We start from the raw sequence: 18632 nt of genomic DNA on the forward strand, positions 1-18632 counted from the left end.
CTATACCTCTATAAATAGTTTTTGCTTCCTACTTCATTCTTCTATTTCCTTTAATCTTCATCCTATCCCACTATCATGATCACCCTCCACTCAGCTCTCAGTAATTCCTCTTGGATACATTGCACTTGATCAACCCCCACCAGGCATCCTTGCCATCATTTTTAGATTCCTTGTTGTTCCCTCATCCCTGAGTTTGTTGGCTCCTTGCACCCCCTCCCAACCCTCTCCCATGTTCCCCTGGGACCACAGGTCCTGTGGTTTTCTCCTCCATTAGTTTACCACCTTAAGGATTAAACCCTCTATCTAGCCCTACACTCAAAATACTAAGTTCTGTCCTAATCTCCCCCTCTTCCATTCACATTCAGGGTGAAGAACTTGAAGAGGACATACATTCTTTCACTTTGTTTGCCTATATACCTTGGCTTACGTGCCTTTCAGCTCCCAGTGTTCTTCATTCCCATCTTACTTGGTGGAAACCCAGCTGACTTGAGTCCAGACTACTAAACCACTTCTTCCTTTACAACCCTACCTCAGTTCTGCTTGCTGCTTGAAACTTCCTTCCGGTACACACTGCTACCACCTCTTCCCTTGACTTCACATCTGATAGTAATGAATGTTTGCTGCATGGACGTGAGGAGCACTAGTGGTGTAGTGGTTAAGTGCTGGGCTGTGAACCAAATCCTGATGGCTAGAATTCACCAGCTAGTCTGAAGGAGAAAGATAGGGTAGTTTACTTCTGTAAAGATTTACAGCCTTGGAAATCCTATGGGGAAATCCTACATTGTCCTATAATCTTACCAGAGTAATTACGTGTACAGTTTAGGTCCCCCCCCCCCACCCCGTTTCTTTCTTCCCGTTATAAGACAGCATGAATACGTTAGGATAGGATCCTGAGAAGACTCAGGACTCCAGGGTTCTAAAGCAAGCCAGGTCGTAGATGGCTCTCAGGCTTGCTCGCTCTCTCTCTCTCACTGTGTGTGTGTGTAGGGGGCGTGGGGTGGGGAGGGAGTGGGAGAGGACAGAAACTGAGCAGCCCAGATGACCTCCTCCCGTTCTGCTACACTCCAGAGTTGCAGAACACTGAAGTGTGAGGGACTCCAGGCACTGACGCGAAGTCCAGGGTTCCAAAAGCTGTGCGAAGAAACCCCAGTTGCGTACAGTTTGTGGCAACTTCAGATCAGACGCTCTAGATTTCCGGAGGGTCAGGAATCTCTGTGGTTGGACAGTATATGTCTGTCCGTACCGGGAAGGATGTATTTTTCAGAGCTAGCAACTGGGATCAAAAAAATGGAGACTTTAACCCCCTGAATGATGACAGCTATTAAGAGAAGTGGGGCCCCAAAGGAGGGAATCTGGGATATTGGTGAGGCAGTAGCAGTAATGTAAATCTGTGCCGCCAGCCTGGGGCTTAGCGTTCGATCAGTGCCGCTAATTGGCCGATTAATTAGGACATGGGCGAGGCCTTCCAATCTCGCGAGCCTGGGACGCGTAATCCCTGGCGACGTAAATACAGGGGTCGGTTTTCATTCCCTGGGAGCTCGGCGGCCGGCGCGCAGCTGGAAGGGCGGTGCTCTCAGCCCCACGTTACTGAACGGGCTCCGGGCGGCTTCCGGACTGAGACTTGTGGACGCGCCACGAGGAGGCGTGACTTCCTGGACCGGCGGCTTTGCATTGGACTCGGCAACCGGAAGGGGTGGGAGTCCCTAGAAAGACCGCTCAGCTATAGGCTGGAGATGAAAAGACCTTGGTTTTGAGGGCGGGGCGAGGGGTTGGCTGGACAAGTGGACGCGGAGGTGGGGGTGGTGGTCCTTAAATGTGCGCGTGAGCGACTCTATTTGGGAGTAGGGGTCAGAGAGTCTTGGTGACTTCCAATCGCGCTGAGGAGGCGTCGGGATGAGACTGAATTTGGTAAGTGTAGACCTGTGAGAAACTCTGGTGCCCCATCCTTCCTGGGACCTCGGGTGGCACGCGACCCCTCCCCCACCGCTGATCCTGTCGCTGAGCCCTACCTCTCGTATGTGCAGCTGCACTGCCCTGTGCTAGCCCCATTTTTTGCCGAATCAGCTTAGGGAAATTGAAAATTCATGGCCCTGCTGCCCTAATTCGCAGAAAGGAAACTGAGGCCGGGAAGCAGTCCCCTCCTCACCCTCGTCTCCACGTAGACACCATGGCCGAGCCCCTAAAGGAGGATGACGGCGAGGATGGCTCTGGGGAGCCCCCCGGAAGGGTGAAGACTGAACCTGCCAACCCTACAACCTCGGTAGCCATCAAGAACCTGGCTCTGCTCAAAGCCCGCTCCTTCGACGTGACCTTTGACGTGGGAGAGGAGTACGAGATCATCGAGACCATAGGCAACGGGGCCTATGGGGTCGTGTCCTCTGCTCGCCGTTGCCAAACGGGTGAGCCACACGGGTCCAGAGTGAGCTGGGCCCTGAGGCAAGGAGCCCTTCTCCCCGTTTTCATTCTCCCACTTTATGATTCTCTTAAGACAGTTGTGCCACCCATCTTATACAGCTTCAGTCCCTGGATCATAGAGAGCAAGTAACGTGCCCTTTCCTTGTCAGCAGTCAATTCTGACTCATAGCAACTGGGCTCACATAAGAATGATAGCTGGAATATGAATTCTGGTTCAGTTCAACAAATACCGAGTTAGGTGTCATCTGTGGGCCAGGCTCCATGTAAGGTACAATTCTCCGAAACTGATGGTTTTACATCTTGTCAATCTACTTTCTGGAAGACAACCTGCCCTTGGTGTCCAGGACAAAAAAGTATTCTCCAGTTATTGGGGAAAAGAATCAGTAGTGGTAGTAGAAGAGGATGGTGAAGTCTGAAATGGTGAATGTAGGGAAGTAGATTGAGTGGGGACATTGAGGATTAATGCTAGCACTAGCTGTGCAATGTGCTTCATAAAATAGTTTGTGAAGTTAATTTTGATATTTGAAAGACACTTGTACTCAGTATACACAATTTATGTGGTAGCTGTTATTTGTACCATCATCCTCTGGTACTTAACTTGCCTGTTCCCTGCTCCCAGGCCAGCAGGTGGCCATCAAGAAGATCCCTAACGCGTTTGATGTGGTGACCAATGCCAAACGAACCCTGAGGGAACTGAAGATACTCAAACACTTCAAGCATGACAACATCATTGCCATCAAGGACATCCTGAGGCCAATGGTGCCTTATGGCGAGTTCAAATCTGTGTAAGGCGTGGAACTGGGAGAGGGTGGTAGAGTTGGTACCTTTTCTGAAAGCTGGCAACATAATTGCTGAAGTTCTGAAAAGGCAGAGTCTAACAAAGTCAGGCTGGGAAAATTCCCATGATTTCAGCATAAGTGTTATTTTTTGAGAGGAGTACAAACATTGCAGCATTATAGAATCTCACTATATTTGGTCAAAGGTGGCAGACATGTGACATTCATGCTACCACTAAGGCTTTTCCATAGCAGGCGTTGCTAATCAACAGCAGAACCCTTTCCTACAGAATTTGGATATGTCTTCCCAGTTTTTATTATAGTTATTCAACCAGCATTACCAAACAATGGAGTTAGTCCTCAAATTATTGGCGAGCACTAGTTTATTCAGATCCTGTTTTTATATGATGAAAAAGTGATTTAACCAAGTTTGTGGTGAAATTGTAGAGAAGGTAAACTTGTGCTTTTCTTCCATACTATTCTATGGGTTGTTTTTGGGGTGGGGTGGAGGGAAGGTCATTATTTGTCTGGAGTAAAGGTAAAGCACTAAGGCTGGAACTAGTCCCTAGAGTGTAGGAGGACCAGCCCTGTCTCTCCTTGCCTTTATTACAGCTATGTAGTCCTGGACCTGATGGAAAGTGACTTGCACCAGATCATCCACTCTTCACAGCCACTAACACTGGAGCACGTGCGCTACTTCTTATACCAGCTGCTTCGAGGCCTTAAGTACATGCACTCAGCTCAGGTCATCCACCGGGACCTCAAGCCCTCGAACTTATTAGTGAATGAGAACTGTGAGCTCAAGATTGGGGACTTTGGGATGGCCCGTGGCCTGTGTACCTCTCCTGCTGAACATCAGTACTTCATGACTGAGTATGTAGCCACACGCTGGTACCGGGCACCCGAGCTAATGCTTTCACTGCATGAGTATACACAGGCTATTGACCTGTGGTCTGTGGGCTGCATTTTTGGAGAGATGCTAGCCCGGCGCCAACTGTTTCCAGGCAAAAACTATGTGCACCAGCTGCAGCTGATTATGATGGTGCTGGGTACTCCATCACCAGCTGTGATTCAGGCTGTGGGGGCTGAGAGGGTAAGAGCTTATATCCAGAGCCTGCCACCACGCCAGCCTGTGCCCTGGGAGACAGTATACCCAGGAGCTGACCGCCAGGCCCTCTCCTTACTGGGCAGCATGCTGCATTTTGAGCCAGGCACCCGCATCTCAGCAGCTGCTGCCCTGCGACACCCATTTCTGGCCAAGTACCATGACCCTGATGATGAGCCCGACTGTGCCCCACCTTTTGACTTTGCGTTTGACCGTGAAGTCCTCACCCGGGAGCGCATTAAGGAGGCAATTGTGGCTGAGATAGAGGACTTCCATGCTCGGCGTGAAGGCATTCGCCAGCAGATCCGTTTTCAACCTTCCCTGCAGCCTGTGGCCAGTAAGCCTGGCTGCCCTGACGTTGAGATGCCCAGCCCTTGGGCACCCAGTAGAGACTGTGCCATGGAGTCACCTCCACCAGCCCTACCCCTGTGCCCTGGCCCTGGCCCTGACACTATTGATTTGACTGCTCAACCACCTCCCCCTGCTACCGAGCTGGTCCCTCCAAAGAGAGAGGGTGCCATCTCAGACAACACCAAGGCAGCTCTCAAAGCTGCCCTCTTGAAGTCCTTGCGTAATCGGCTCAAAGGTATTTTGTGGATGGAGTGGCTGGCCTGGGAGTGGGGTGGGAATAAGACCCCAGGCTGGACTGGGTTGCATGCTCTCAACATTCCCTACCTTACTTCCTTGTAGATGGCCCCAGCATTCCTCTGGAGGCCCCCGAGCCTCGGAAACCAGTGACAGCTCAAGAGCGCCAACGGGAGCGGGAGGAAAAGCGGCGGCGGCGGCAAGAGCGGGCCAAGGAGCGGGAAAAGCGGCGGCAGGAGCGAGAGCGAAAGGAGCGGGGGGCCGGGGCCATTGGGGTTCCCTCCACCGACCCTCTGGCTGGGCTGGTGCTCAGTGACAATGACCGAAGCTTGCTGGAACGTTGGACTCGCATGGCTCGACCCCCAGCCCCAGCACCACCCCAGGCCCAGCCTGCCAGTCCTCTTTCCGGCCCTGTAGCCCAGTCCACTGGTCTCCCAACTCAGCCTGCGGGCTCCACTCCTGGTCCTGCCCCTCAGCCTACCTGCCCACCCTCTAAGCTTACTCCCTACCCAACAGGCTTACCTGAGCCCATCCATGGCCCTGCTTTGATCCAGACCACCACTTCCAGTCTTCTGGGTCCCCAGTCACTTATACCAACTCCTGGGCTGCCTGGCCCCTGTGCCCTGGAAGTCCTGCCTTACTTCCCATCTGGCCCAACCCCTCCAGATCCTGGCGTGCCTCAACTCGCCACCTCAGAATCACCAGATGTTAACCTGGTGACCCAGCAGCTATCCAAGTCACAGGTAAGAGAAGAGACCCGGGTGGTGGGTGCAGGAGAAGTGGGTTATTGTCAGTGGGGGCAGGTAGAAGGTAGAGGGTTTGCATGCCCTTGTTTCATGAAAATTTTGAGGTGGGGGTGTTCTGCCTCTCTAAGCTTTTCCTTATCCTTGAGCAGGAACGTGGTGCCTAAGTACTGGTTTTGCGACAAGGGTATTGTTGGGAAAACTCTGTACCTAGAGCTGGACACCCAGCTTCCCAGGTGTCTCTGCATCTGCTTGTGCGGCGTCTGCATTGTAACCTCACTCTTATTCCCTGCAGGTGGAGGACCCTCTGCCCCCTGTGTTTTCAGGCACTCCAAAGGGCAGTGGGGCTGGCTATGGTGTTGGCTTTGATTTGGAAGAGTTCTTGAACCAGTCTTTCGATATGGGTGTGGCTGATGGGCTTCAGGATGGGTAAGGGCAGGGCTGGTTAGACTGAGCTGCTGGGAGAGGTTGTGGGAAGGGGACCCTGGTGCAGGAGGTTCTCCATGGGGTGGGTGAGGGACTGGCCTAGGATGACAGCTTCCTGCCTGCCCTTTTCCCTCCAGCCAAGTGGATTCAGCTTCTCTGTCAGCCTCCCTGCTTGCTGACTGGCTGGAAGGTCATGGCATGAACCCTGCTGACATTGAGTCACTGCAGCGTGAGATTCAGATGGACTCCCCAATGCTGCTGGCTGACCTGCCTGATCTCCAGGATTCCTAAGGCTCCTAGCTTGTGCCTTGCCACCAGGAAATGGGCCCAGCTCTAGGTCCATGGGAGTATTCTTGAGAACCGGAGCCCTGAGCCAGCAGGTGAAGCTCAACATGGATTCAGCAGATTCATCTCAGACCTACACTACAGCCTTAAGCAGCCACTGAGCCATGGCAAGATTGGGGGACTCCTACTGCCTCATGTTATCTTTTCAGTATTGTATTTTATTATGCATTTTTTACACTCTCTTTTTGTCAATAAAACGAGGAAGAATCCGTTCACCATCTGACTGTAGATGTCATTTTTGGAATTAGCAAATGCATTTGAGAGAACAACCACCAAAGCCAGTTCATTTAGTTCCTGCAGATTTATTGAATCAGCCTGCTCCCATCTCTCAACTCAGCTATCTTGGATCACGGATTGCCAATTTTTGGCTGAGCTGGAACAGGGCACCTTATTTCTATGCCTACTTAACTAATGGCTATTTCCGGGTATCATACATTAGCTGTACTGAAATGCAGTTTTAGTTGAGCTTTGGGGACTGGGACTTGCAGATGGGGGAAGTGGAGATGGACCATGGTACTCACCATAGGAGGTAAGTTATGGAAAGGATGCCAGAGGTAGAGGATACTCTTAGAATAGCCAGAAAGAGGCCTCTGGTTCCATTGCTAGCTCAGTTGGAGGAAAGTAAGGAAGCTGGCTGAAGATAAACATAAATGCCTACAGCTTGTGGAGTGATTTATAGCTCTGCAACTGTTAGGACAGGGTGGAGGCAGCTCTGATGTGGATGGAGTCAATCCAGGTCTAGGCTGGGAAGCTGCAGATTGTGCAGTTTTAAGGTTGAACAGAAGGATATTTGGGGGGCCCCGGTATGGGGAAGGGATCAGTTATGGCAGAGATTCACAAGGGCCTGTGAGAAGCTGGTGTTGGGGGAAGAATAATCAACATGGGAAGGAATTAGGGAGGGGTCAGAGGGAGCGAGCACCCATGAGCCCAAAGTGGCAGAGTGGAGAGGGATGGGGAGCCCAGCTTTTAAGCACGGCGAATTTTCATCTCAGTGCGCTTAAGGGAGTAGTAGAAGCCCTTCCACTGGGCCCAGTTGATGCCGTTGGCATAAGAGAGGTGGGTACCACCCAGGTAGAAGCCATTGAGATTGGCGAAGTGGCAGCTTCGGAACCAGAAAGCCCCTGAGGAGAGGACTGCACAGTTCTGCATAAAGAGGTCCTGGTCCCTGTCGAAGGTGGAGAATTTCTGACCGCTATGGTAGGACAGGGAGTCGCCTGTGGGGACAAAGGAGTAGGATGGGGATAATTAAGGTTGCTGAGGAAGAGAGCTGAGCCCCTGCTGGCAGGGAGAGTGGGTGACAGCAGTAATGTGTGACACTGTTGGAAACCACATGGCAGCCTGGTGGGATAAGGGGCACCTCCCTGAGCCAGATATCTTGGGTAAATATACTTCTGCAATGAAGAGAAACAGCTGCTTCTCTATAGCAACCTTGGAGCAAAGCCAGACTGCTCCCTGGGGCTGAGTTCCAGACTGATTGGGAATCAGCTCTGACCCTTTCAAGCCCAGAAAAGGAGAAGGAGGGGCTTGAAGGGAGTCTGGGATCAACTGGGCAGTGCCAACCCCTGCCTTTACCCCTCTTGACCCCTCAAGCTGTTAGTGGGCAATACCTGCTCCACCATCTTCAAAGCCTGCCACGTAGAGAGTATAGCCATCCTCCTCAGCGCTGACTGCATTAGGTGAGATGGAGAAGTCAGTGTACTTCGCAAAGGCTGTGTTGTTCTCAAAGTCTTCCAAGTCCACGCGCAGTTCATACTTCTGCTTCAGTGTCAGGAGGTGAAGGTTCTGCAGCCCTGCAGAAGAGGGAAGGCTAGTTCAGCCTGCCTCTGGGCATCCTCCCTACCCTTTCCCAGTAACTTCTCTCTGGCTTACCCAGCCAATACTCTCCATCTGCACGGCCAAAGCCCAGCTTGTAGTCATTCCAGCCCCGAAAGAAACTCACTGAACCATTGAATCGCTTCTGGAAAACCTAGAGCAGAGGACAGTAGACTAGACCAATGGAGGGGAGGGTCCTGTTGGCAGAGGCCTCACCTTACTCTGCCTATAGACTCTGCAATATTTAGGGCAAGTGTTAGAAGGCTGAGCTTGTAGTAGCTACTTTGTGCCAGGCCCCCAGCTGGACTGTAACAAGCAATCACATGAGAGGCAGAAGGGAAGGGATTTAGAGGGCACGTTCTAGAGTTCAGGTGCTTGGGTATGAGCCCTGGTATTGGCTCTGTAGCCTTGGGCAAGTATGTCACCTCTCTGGGCCTCCTTCCCAAGTTCATTCTATGGATTAAATGCATTAACTTACCTTCAGCACTTAAGTTTCTGGTGGCTGCTTACAAGCTATTATTCCCATTTTACAGGTTCAAAGGGAAGTTCAGGGTCACACAGCTAGAGCTAATACAAGGTTTATATGAACCAGCTGTATGGCCTCAGTCACACACCCCCCCCCACCTCATACACATAGACTTACTGTCCACTTTCCACCCTCAGTGGTCATATCACAGAAGACAGGTACAGGTACACTGGGGCCAGAGGGGTAGATGAGGTACACGCCATCAGCCTGGTAGCCCTGGGCATAGATGTCATCACAGTCCAGGGGGTGCTGAAGGTAGGACTTCTCCAGAGCTGGTGTTATGTGGGGGATGGGAGGGGCATTTGGGATTAGTAAGGGGAGAGGGACTAGGGCATTAAGTACCTCTCCACACCCAACTGTCTGCTTCAGTTTTTGAGGCAGGATACTCACAAGGAAGTGGGTGGGGGGCACTCAAAGATCTACCTGCCCCATATTATAGAAGAGGGAATAAAATTCTGGGGAGCTGGGAGTCAACCAGGAGGCTGGAATCCCAGGAACGGTGGCTCCGAACAGCCTCTCCTCGCCCAGGCTGCTTACCTGCTGTACTTGTGAACATGGGGCTGCTTACCATCTCCTCGAATCCCAGAGGCTTGGGGCGTACAATGGGTGGTAGAGAGGAGCAGAAGCAGCAGCAGCGGCAGCGACAGCGCCTGGAGGGCCTGCAAGAGGAGAGAAGGGAGAGCAGGGTCCCTGCATTCCTTAACCCTGAGACCCCAGCTTTCCTTAAGTGTACCCTTGTGACATCTCCCACCCTTTCAGAACCCCTCTGCCTGGCCTTTGACCTACCAACTAACCCTGCTCTTGGGCAGGCTCAGAACTTGATCATCTATTTGGGGCAAGAGATCCTTTGTCCCTTTATAGTCCCTCTTAGTCAAGGGTGGTGCATAACCCCCACTCCCCCCCGCCCTCCCCCGGGGAGTGGGCTTTGCTCTGGTGCCATGGGAGTCCCCACTTTGGGCCTCTTACCTTCATATTGTCTGTTCACTGCTGGGTGACTGGGTATCTGCAGCTCAGACTGCAACTGCCTGGAGTTATGTGCTGGGGTCTGGCCAGCCTTTCCAGCCCCGCCCTATGTCTGTACGTCCCCCCCACCTCCCCCCCACAACCCAGTGTACTAGCATCAGCTTACACTGAGGACTGGGCCAAGGGACCACCTGTGTCTCATTAGGCCTGTCAGAGGCAGAGCTCAGCAGCCTGCTGGCTCTGAAAGTACTCTGAATTCCTTGTCACCCCACCCCCAACCCCCATCCCAACCTGTTCTCCCAACTGGCTCCAGCCTGGTCTTTGCTTTCTGATAATCCTTTCCCCCACATATCTGCTTATTTCCTTCCCTCCTGTACACTATGTTTCATTAACCATGAGATGCTGGAGGCCTAGGGGTAATGGTAAGGCGGTGCGCCTGAGTTCTGGGAGGGGGGTGGCACTCAAAGGGGAGCTTCAGAGCTCCTAATGGGACTTGGCTGGGCCTTGGGGGAGGCAGCAGGAACCAGGAAGTCTCCTGGCAGAGCAGGGACATTGCTGAGCAATGAGCACAAGCTCATGTGGCCAGTCCTCTGTCTGCCTCTTGTTCAAGCCAGGCCCCAGTTCTCTTTTGGTCTCTTCCTTTCCTTGAGTTCCTTCCACCCCACCATTCCCCTCCCACAAAGTTTCTTGGTCTCTGCCTGTCTATTCCCCTTAGCCCCAAGCATAGGGACCTCTTTTGTTTCTCCTTACTCTTCCTTCCTTTCACAACCCTAGTTTTCACCCCCTAACCCACCCTATATACTCCCTCAGGTCCTTCCCAGGCCTTCTTAATTTCCCATTTCCTCAGCTTCCAGGGGCCTGGAGCCCCTGGAAAAGGGTACCATGCTTGGTGAAATAGAAGGGCAATAAAAAATGGAAAACCCTCAACCAGATGAATTCACACAGTGACTGAAATATTGGATTTAAACACCAATTATGAGGATGGCGCGGGACTGGGCTGTGTTTCATTCTCTTATACATAGGCTCATTATGAGTAAGAACCTATTCAATGGCACCTAAGAAGAACAAGTTTGCAGCTCCAGGTCTTGTCTCTTTGACTTCAGCCATTGCTTGGTGGTCCTACCCCTTCATTTGACAATGGATTCTGTGTTTGAAAGCAATGCTTTTGCCTACTATGTGAACAATAAGGACCTGCAGGGAAGAACTCTAGAGGCAGCAGCCCAGGTATACTGAGCAGCGATGAAGGCCTTGCAGGGCTGCTAGATATGAGTTCTTGCGGCCATGGTGATTGCGCAGAGAAAGGGAAGAGACTATAACCTTTTACTGGAGTAGAAAGCCTGGTATTTCTCCCAAGAAGAAAATGGTGATTTTGAACTGGGACCTATGTTAGCAGCCTAACGTGTAATCATAACACCAGGATTCCTATGGACAGAATATGTTTCAATAAAAAATAGATACTTACTGGACACATACATTGTGATCACTTAACTATTGTCAAATTGTTGTGATCACCTAACTCATGGTGACCCCATCTGTATGCAACAGTTTGAAATGTTTCTGGGCTCTGGGGCATCTTCCTGATTAATTGCAGATAAGGCCATTTTGGTTCATAGGGTTGTCAATGGCCATTTTTCAGAAGTTGATCACTAGACCTTTCTAGTTCATCTTGATTGGTCAGCTGCTGAAATCCGTTAAGCATCATGGCAACACAAAAGCTTCCAATGGTAGCTGTACAAGAGGTTCATTGAGCAAGAGAAGTCTGCGGGGCCGGCCCTAATCCCAGCTACGTGGACCTCCTCCCCAGAAGGCGGCACTATAGACAACAGTACTGAAGCTACAGCTTGGGAAGAGGGGTGAGTCTGCTCAGAATACTAAGAGGGAAGGAGCAAACTAAGAAGGAAGGAGAGAGAAAGAGAAAGTGGAACTCATCCTGGCCCACCAAGCCCCAAGGTCACTGTTCCTGCTTGGAGCAGCCAATGCACATAGAGGATCAGAGGGCCAGTCCAACCACAAGACACAGTGTGCCCTTATTGACCCATAGCACTATGGGGGACAACACTAGAGACACAGTCTGGGAATTTGACCTATCTGACCCCACCACACCTGGGCAAACATGAAGGGCATGCAAGAGAGCAGCAAGGAGAGCAAAGCAATGAAGTATCCGAGGAATCTCAAAAATAGATTTTGGGGGCAGGGCATGACACCTCAGCGGACTTGATCAGAAAACATTTATAAAGGTCAACAGACAAACCTGGAACTATTTAGCCTTTTCTTTTTGTTGTTGTTTTTGTTTTTTTATGTCTATATGTAAGATAGGCAGGATAAACAATCCCAAGTAGAAAACCATGGGACTGACGGTTCTGGGAGACATGGGAGGGAGGGCAATGAAGGGGGGTGCCAACAAACCCAGGGACAAGAAAACAAGAGTGATCAAAAATCAATGGTGAGGAAGGTATAGGATGCTAGGTGCAATGTAGCTGAGTGCAATGTAGCTGAGAGGAATTAATGAAAGCCAAATAAAGGTCGAACATGATAGTGGAACAAGAGGAAAGTAAAAGGAAACAAAGGAAACAACAAGGAGGCAAAGGACATTTATAGAGGTATAAATATAGGCACATACATATGTAAATATATTTATACATAATGATAGAGACATAGACCTATGTACATATATTATATGTTAAATGTTAAGGTAGCAGGCAGACATTGGGCCTCTACTCACGTACTCCCTCAATACAAGAACACTTTGTTCTAATAACTTGGCATTCTGTGATGCTTACCTTTCCGACATGATTGCTGAAGACAAAATGGGTGTATGAGCAAATGTGAAGAAAGCTGATGGTTCCTGGCTATCATAGCATCTAGGATCTTACAGGCTGAAAGATAAACAAGGGGTCATCTAGCTGGGAAGCAACAAATCCCACATGGAAGAAGTACGCCAGCCTGTGTGATCATGAGGTGTTGATGGGATCAGGTATCAGGCATCAGAAGACCAAGAACAAACGATCTGATGTGAACTAGGGAGTGGGGCATGGTGGAAATCCAAAGCCCATCTGCAGACAATTGGATATTCCCTCACAGAAGGGTCACAAGGAAGGGACGAGCCAGCCAGGGTGCAATATAACACTGACAAAACATACAACAGTTGTCTAGTTCTTTAATGTTTCCTCCCCCCAACTATTATGACCCCAACTCTACCTTACCAATCTGGCTAGACCTGAGCATGTACACTGGTACAGATAAAGCTCTCAAAACAGGGAATCCAGGACAGATAAACCCCTCAGGAATAATAATGGGAGTAGAAATACCATGAGGTAGGGGGAAGGTGGAGGGAGAAAGGGGGAACAGATCATGAGAATCAATGTTTAATTGCCCACCCTCCAAGGGGAACAAACAACAGAAAAGTGGGTGAAGGGAGATATCAGCCGGTGTAAGATATGAAAATCACAATAATTTATGAATTATCAAGGGTTCATGAGGGAGGAGGCATGGGGGAGGGAGGGGAAAAATGAGGAGCTGAGACCAAGGGCTCAAGTAGAAAGAAAATGTTTTGAAAAGGATGATGGCAACATATGTACAAATATGCTTGACACGTGGCTGTATAGATTGTTATAAGCACTGTAAGAGCCCCCAATAAAATGATTATCAAAAACAACAAAGGAAAATTTATAATTCTTATAATATATCATATTGTTCAAAGAAAAGTTATGAAATACAAAGCAGAACAAAAGAAGCCAAAATTCTCTCTCAAAAAATAAAAAGATAACAAGAGGTTCATTGAACAGGAAGCAAACCTGCATGAAGGTGAGAACTTACCACTGAACCACCACTACCTTATATGTGCTTGCTATATGTTGTAGTAGCTGCTGGGCTTATATTGTCTGTCCACAGGAGTATCTGTAAATGTTTATTACAAGTGTAGTTTGTATCATGAAAGGATGTTTATTCAATGGAAGAACAAATTAAATACTCAGACACAAAGCAAGAAGGGAGCTGTTACTCAGTTTCCTTTTTCCCACTCCAGAATCCTTAAGCTCATTGGGAAAACCCTAGTCTACCTCTTTGATTTTTGCTCTATAATTGCTGGTAAGGATTGTCACTGTTCAGAGTGTTCTATTTGGAATTCTGGAGCCAGGCTGCATGGGTTTAAATCTAGATTTTGTCACCTATTAGCTATGTAATCTTGTGAGTTACCTAACTTCTGTGTCTCACTTTCCTCTGTGAAACAAGGACATGAAAGTACTACTGCATAAGGATGTGTAAAGATTAAGTAATACATGTTGAGCACTTATAACAGTCTTTGAAAGTAGTAAATATTAGGAAATAGCTATTAAATGTTAAGTTGCTATTAAATAAATAATAGTAAATATTACTGAATAGTAAATTTATTAAATAGCTATCATCATCATTGTCATTTTAGTGGAGTAATTGCTTTGTATAAATGGGTGACTTACAACGCAATTGGTATACTTGCCTAGGAAAGAGACAGTTAACTATCTCTCAAGGTATTTTTGCTTTAGTCCTTTCATGGTACTAAGAATCTTGCCTGATTTTTAGCTAGGTTTTGTGCCCCCCAGGTGAATTTGCATGGTGAAAGGTTAGTAAATAAGATAGAAGCACAAGTGTGGAAGCAGGTGGCCAGTCCTCTTTATTCTGTCCTCTGTCTTACTGCTTGAGTTCTAGGCACCACCTTGGATAGTAAGGACAAGAGTCTCATTGTCGGGAGGGGTGGACAGGGAGAATCTGAATCCCTGCGACTGAGTGGAGCTGGACCATGTTACCTTCTGGGATGCCCTTCTTGAGACTACTTTTATGTGAAACAGAAAGACATATCATTAGAAAAAGCTTCTATTTAGTTTAAGCTTCTCTCTCTCTTCTTTTCCTCTTGTTCTATGCCACTGTATCTAATCTTTTAATGTTTTCTCTTTTGGAAAACACCAGATTATTTTAGTACAAGGCTACATAATGAAAAATAAGCCTTTAAAACAAATAGTAAAAAAGTATTAAAGACATTTAGAGAATAAAATAGGAATCAGAAGAGTGAGGAAGCAAAAAAAGTGGCAGTAAAGAATGTTGAGGTGTGAGGTGAGAGTAGCACTGGCTATTACTCATGAAAACAGAAGTCAAGGAATCAGAAGACATTACATGAGACAAATGTGCTGTAAAAGATGATTTTATTTATATATTTTGAAACGTATCAAATACATTTTTAGTGTGGTAAATACATAACACAACATATGCTATTTCAACATTTTTTACATCTGCAATTCATTGACATTATTCTATTCATCAGGTTGTGCAACCCTCACCATTATTGATTTTCATGTTTTCCATTATGCTTAACTGATACCCTGAATTGAAATTTAGTTTCTCCTAAGTATGGAATTCCCCTTTCCCTCTTATGTGTCAATTTGGCTGAGCCATGATTCTCAGTGGTTTAGCAATTATATAATGTCATAATTTGATAATTACCATATATACTCATGTATAAGCCGAGTTTTCCAGCACATTTTTCAAAAATGAAGAGTAATTTATTTTAAGCAGTATTTCATGGTTATTCTTTAAAATAAAATTTCAGGTTATTATGCTTTCATATTGTCTTAACATAATTTTTGTGAATTATCTGATACTTTCAAGAATGAAAAAGTTAAATTTACCACTGTATCTTCTAGATTCACTATAACCTTAATATTCTTTAAAAAAATCATTTTATTGGGGGCTCATACAACTCTTATAACAATCCATACATACATCAATTGTGTCAAGTACATTTTTACATTCATTGTCATCATTCTCAATATATTTGCTCTCCGCATAAGCCCTTGGTATCAGCTCATTTCCCCCCCTCCCTCGCTGCTCCCTCCTCCCTCATGAACCCTTGATAATTTATAAATTATTATTATTTTGTCATGTCTTACACTGTCTGATGTCTCCCTTCACCCACTTTTCTGTTGTCCACCCCCCAGAGAGGAAGTTATATGTAGATCCTTATAATCGGTTCCCCCTATCTACCCCACCTTCCCTCCACCCTCTGGTATCGCCACTCTCACCACTGGTCCTGAAGGTATCATCTGTCCTGGATTCCCTGTTTCTGGTTCCTATCTGTACCAGTGTATATCCTTTAGTCTAGCCAGATTTGTAAGGTAGAATTGGGATCATGATAGTGGGTGAAGGTGGAGAGGGGAGGAAGCATTTAAGAATTAGAGAAAAGTTGTATGTTTCATAGTTGCTACATTGCACGCTAACTCACACTTTCCTCCCTGCGACCCATCTGTAACGGGGTGTCCCGTTACCTACAGATGGGCTTTGGGTCTCCCCTCTGCACTCCCCCTCATTTAAAATAATATGATTTTTTGTTCTTTGATGCCTGATCCCTGATCCTTTGACACCTCGTGGTTACACAGGCTGGTGTGTTTCTTCCATGTGGGCTTTGTTGCTTCTGAGCTAGATGACCATTCGTTACCTTCAAGCCTTTAAGACCCCAGACGCTATATCTTTTGATAGCTGGGCACCATCAGCTTTCTTCACCACTTTGCTTATTCACACGTTTGTCTTCAGCAATCGTGTTGGGAAGGTGTGCATCATGGAATGCCAATTTAATAGAGCAAAGTGTTCCTGCATTGAGTCAGTACTTGAGTGGAGGTCCAGCATCCATCTGCTGCCTTAATACTAAACCTATAAATCTATGTACATAGATCTATTTCCCCATCATCTTATAAAAATGTATTTACATATGTACATGCCTGTATTTAGACCTCTATAAATGCCCTTTGCCTCCTCGTTCTTTCCTCTATTTCCTTTTACTTTCCTCTTGTCCCACTATCATGCTCAGCCTTCATTTGGGTTTCAGTAATTTCTCTCCATTACATTGCCCTTGCTGAATCCCTGCCAGACCTTTCACACCCTCCTTGCCACTAATTTCGAATCACTTGTTGTTCCCCTGTCCCTGGGTTGGTCAACACCACCTCCTTTCCCCCACCTAACCCTCTCCCATATCCCCCAGGAAACATAGGTCCTGCTGTTTTCTCCTCAAGACTGTTCATCCAGCCTATCTTATCTAACTAGACCTGCAGAGATAATAATATGCACACACACAAAAAACAAGTCGCAGCAAGAAAAAGCGACAAAAGAGAACACGACGACATAAAGGAAAACTAATGACCGCCCCCAAAATAAATTAATTAATTTTAAAAAATTAAAAAAAAGAAAACCTGTAACTAGATCAAGGTCTGTTTTTTGACCTCTAGGGGTGTTCTCCAGTCCAGTCCGATGGGATGCCACACTTTAGCCCCAAAGTCTATCCTTTGCACTCCCTTGGGAGCTCCCTGCTATGCTTCCCCCATTGCTCTGCTGCACACCTTTAGTGTTTTGCCTCAGTGTGGTGGGGTCAGACCAGGGCAATCCCGACACAGAGTTTCCAGTGTTGTCCCCTGTAGGGCCATGGGTCAGCGAGGGACGTTGTGTCTCATAGTGGGATCAGCCACTGTGTGCATTGGCTCTTCGGAGCAGGGATATCATCCTGCAGGCTTGGTGGGCCAGGATGCGCTCCACTCTCTCTTCCTCCCCATTCATTTGCTCCCATGTGCTCTGATCAGACATGTCCCTCTCCCCAAGCTGCAGCTTCAGTGCTGTCCTCTAAAGTAAATTCTTCTGGGGGAAGGGGCAGTTGTCCACGTAGCTGCCCTCTCTATGCTGGCACACTGTATTTGCATCACGGAACACCGGATTTAAGTCTGGTCCCTCTTTCTCTGTGGAGATATAAACAATACCCTCCCCTTGGGTGGGTTAGTGACCTATTCCCCCGCTACACATTTCTATCTTTTTTTTTCTTTCCTCTGCCCCCTTCCCTTTTAGTTGGCTACCATATGTACCCCTGGATTTTATCTGGCCCCTGCCATACTACCTGGACCTCACCCCTGGAGTGTTTGTATACAGTAGTTTTTTTCCCCTGTGCCCCTTTTGCATTTCTTTCTTTCTTTTTATAAATTTACCTCAGCGGACCCATGTTGAACTTGTCCTTTTGTGATTGGCTTAATTCACGTACTTAGCATAATTTCCTCCAATTCCTCCCATGCGGTGATATGCTTCATGCGTTCATCACTACTTTTTACTGATGCATTGTACTCCATTGTATGTATGTACCACAGTTTTTTAATCCATTCGTCTGTTGATGAAAATTTGGGTTGTTTCCATCTCCTTGCAATTGTGAATTGTGCCACGATGACCTTTGGAGCACAGATGTCTGGCTGTGGTTTGTTTCTTGCCTCTTCTGGGTATATGTCCAGTAGGGGGATTGCTGGGTTGTATTGTATAGCTCAATTTCCATCTCTTTTAGAAGCCGCCACATTGATTTGCATAGTGGCTGTACATACCTACAGGTCCACCAGCAATGGACGAGAGTTCCTATCTCACCACAGCCCCTCCAACACTTGTTCCTTTCAGATTTTTTGAATTGGGCTGTCTTTGAGGGTGTTTGGTGGTATCTCATAGTTGTTTTAATTTGCATTTCTTTTATGGCTAATGATGGGGAACATTTTATCATATGTTTATTGGCCATTCGGATTTCAGACTCTGTGCAACTTCTGTTAAGGTCCTTTCCCCACCTCCTCAGTGGGCAATTAGTTTTTCTCTTATTGGAAGCTTGCAAAGTATTGTAGATTTTAGTAATAAGGACTTTGTCTGATGTGTCATTGCAAAAGATGTTTTCCCAGTCGGTGGGCTCTCTTGGTGAATTCTTTTGATGTACACAGGTGACTTATCTTCAGTATATCCCACTTGCCTATTTGTGACTCCTCTGTGTTTTTATCCTTCCTTATTTCTCATAGTCTATGTATTCCTCTGCCAACGTTCTCAGATTTGTCCCAATTCCCTCATTAATGGCCCTAATTGTTTGGGGTTTTATCTCAAGGTCTATGATCCACCTTGAGTTTATTCTT

General features: G+C 47.5%; 2 protein-coding genes across 3 annotated transcripts; one reads left to right on the plus strand and one right to left on the minus strand.

The window, feature by feature from the left end:
• Window positions 1-1636: 1636 nt before the first annotated feature.
• MAPK7 (mitogen-activated protein kinase 7) lies at window positions 1637-6611 on the plus strand. Of its 2 annotated transcripts, none has more exons than XM_045290280.1 (7): window positions 1637-1908; window positions 2110-2399; window positions 3035-3200; window positions 3804-4882; window positions 4987-5624; window positions 5920-6053; window positions 6188-6611. In XM_045290280.1, the coding sequence occupies exons 2-7, from the start codon at window positions 2168-2170 to the stop codon at window positions 6339-6341; spliced, it is 2403 nt and encodes an 800-aa protein (XP_045146215.1). In that variant the 5' UTR covers window positions 1637-1908; window positions 2110-2167; the 3' UTR covers window positions 6342-6611. The 2 variants fall into 2 exon arrangements, with proteins under 2 accessions (XP_045146215.1, XP_004716837.1); XM_004716780.2 differs by having other exon boundaries at window positions 2163-2399.
• A 70-nt stretch (window positions 6612-6681) lies between these two features.
• Window positions 6682-9759, minus strand: MFAP4 (microfibril associated protein 4). Its single transcript, XM_045290281.1, has 6 exons — window positions 9700-9759; window positions 9302-9392; window positions 8851-9005; window positions 8265-8361; window positions 8003-8185; window positions 6682-7609 (listed from the first exon to the last, which is right to left on the minus strand). The coding sequence occupies exons 1-6, from the start codon at window positions 9703-9705 to the stop codon at window positions 7362-7364; spliced, it is 780 nt and encodes a 259-aa protein (XP_045146216.1). The 5' UTR covers window positions 9706-9759; the 3' UTR covers window positions 6682-7361.
• Window positions 9760-18632: the final 8873 nt, after the last annotated feature.

This window comes from Echinops telfairi, unplaced genomic scaffold (genome assembly GCF_000313985.2).
Source record: "Echinops telfairi isolate 266 unplaced genomic scaffold, ASM31398v2 ScPeMD7_35;HRSCAF=133_1, whole genome shotgun sequence".
NCBI lineage: Eukaryota > Metazoa > Chordata > Mammalia > Afrosoricida > Tenrecidae > Echinops > Echinops telfairi.

Excerpts from the sequence above, each read along its gene's own strand:
- MAPK7 (XM_045290280.1), top strand. The coding sequence starts at position 2,168 with ATGGCCGAGCCCCTAAAGGAGGATGACGGCGAGGATGGCTCTGGGGAG. Across the intron at positions 2,400-3,034 it reads TGCTCGCCGTTGCCAAACGG|GCCAGCAGGTGGCCATCAAG; the intron begins GTGAGCCACACG and ends CCCTGCTCCCAG. Across the intron at positions 5,625-5,919 it reads AGCAGCTATCCAAGTCACAG|GTGGAGGACCCTCTGCCCCC; the intron begins GTAAGAGAAGAG and ends TATTCCCTGCAG.
- MFAP4 (XM_045290281.1), bottom strand. Across the intron at positions 9,006-9,301 it reads CTCTGGGATTCGAGGAGATG|CTCTGGAGAAGTCCTACCTT; the intron begins GTAAGCAGCCCC and ends ACATAACACCAG. Across the intron at positions 8,362-8,850 it reads CTGAGGGTGGAAAGTGGACA|GTTTTCCAGAAGCGATTCAA; the intron begins GTAAGTCTATGT and ends CCTCTGCTCTAG.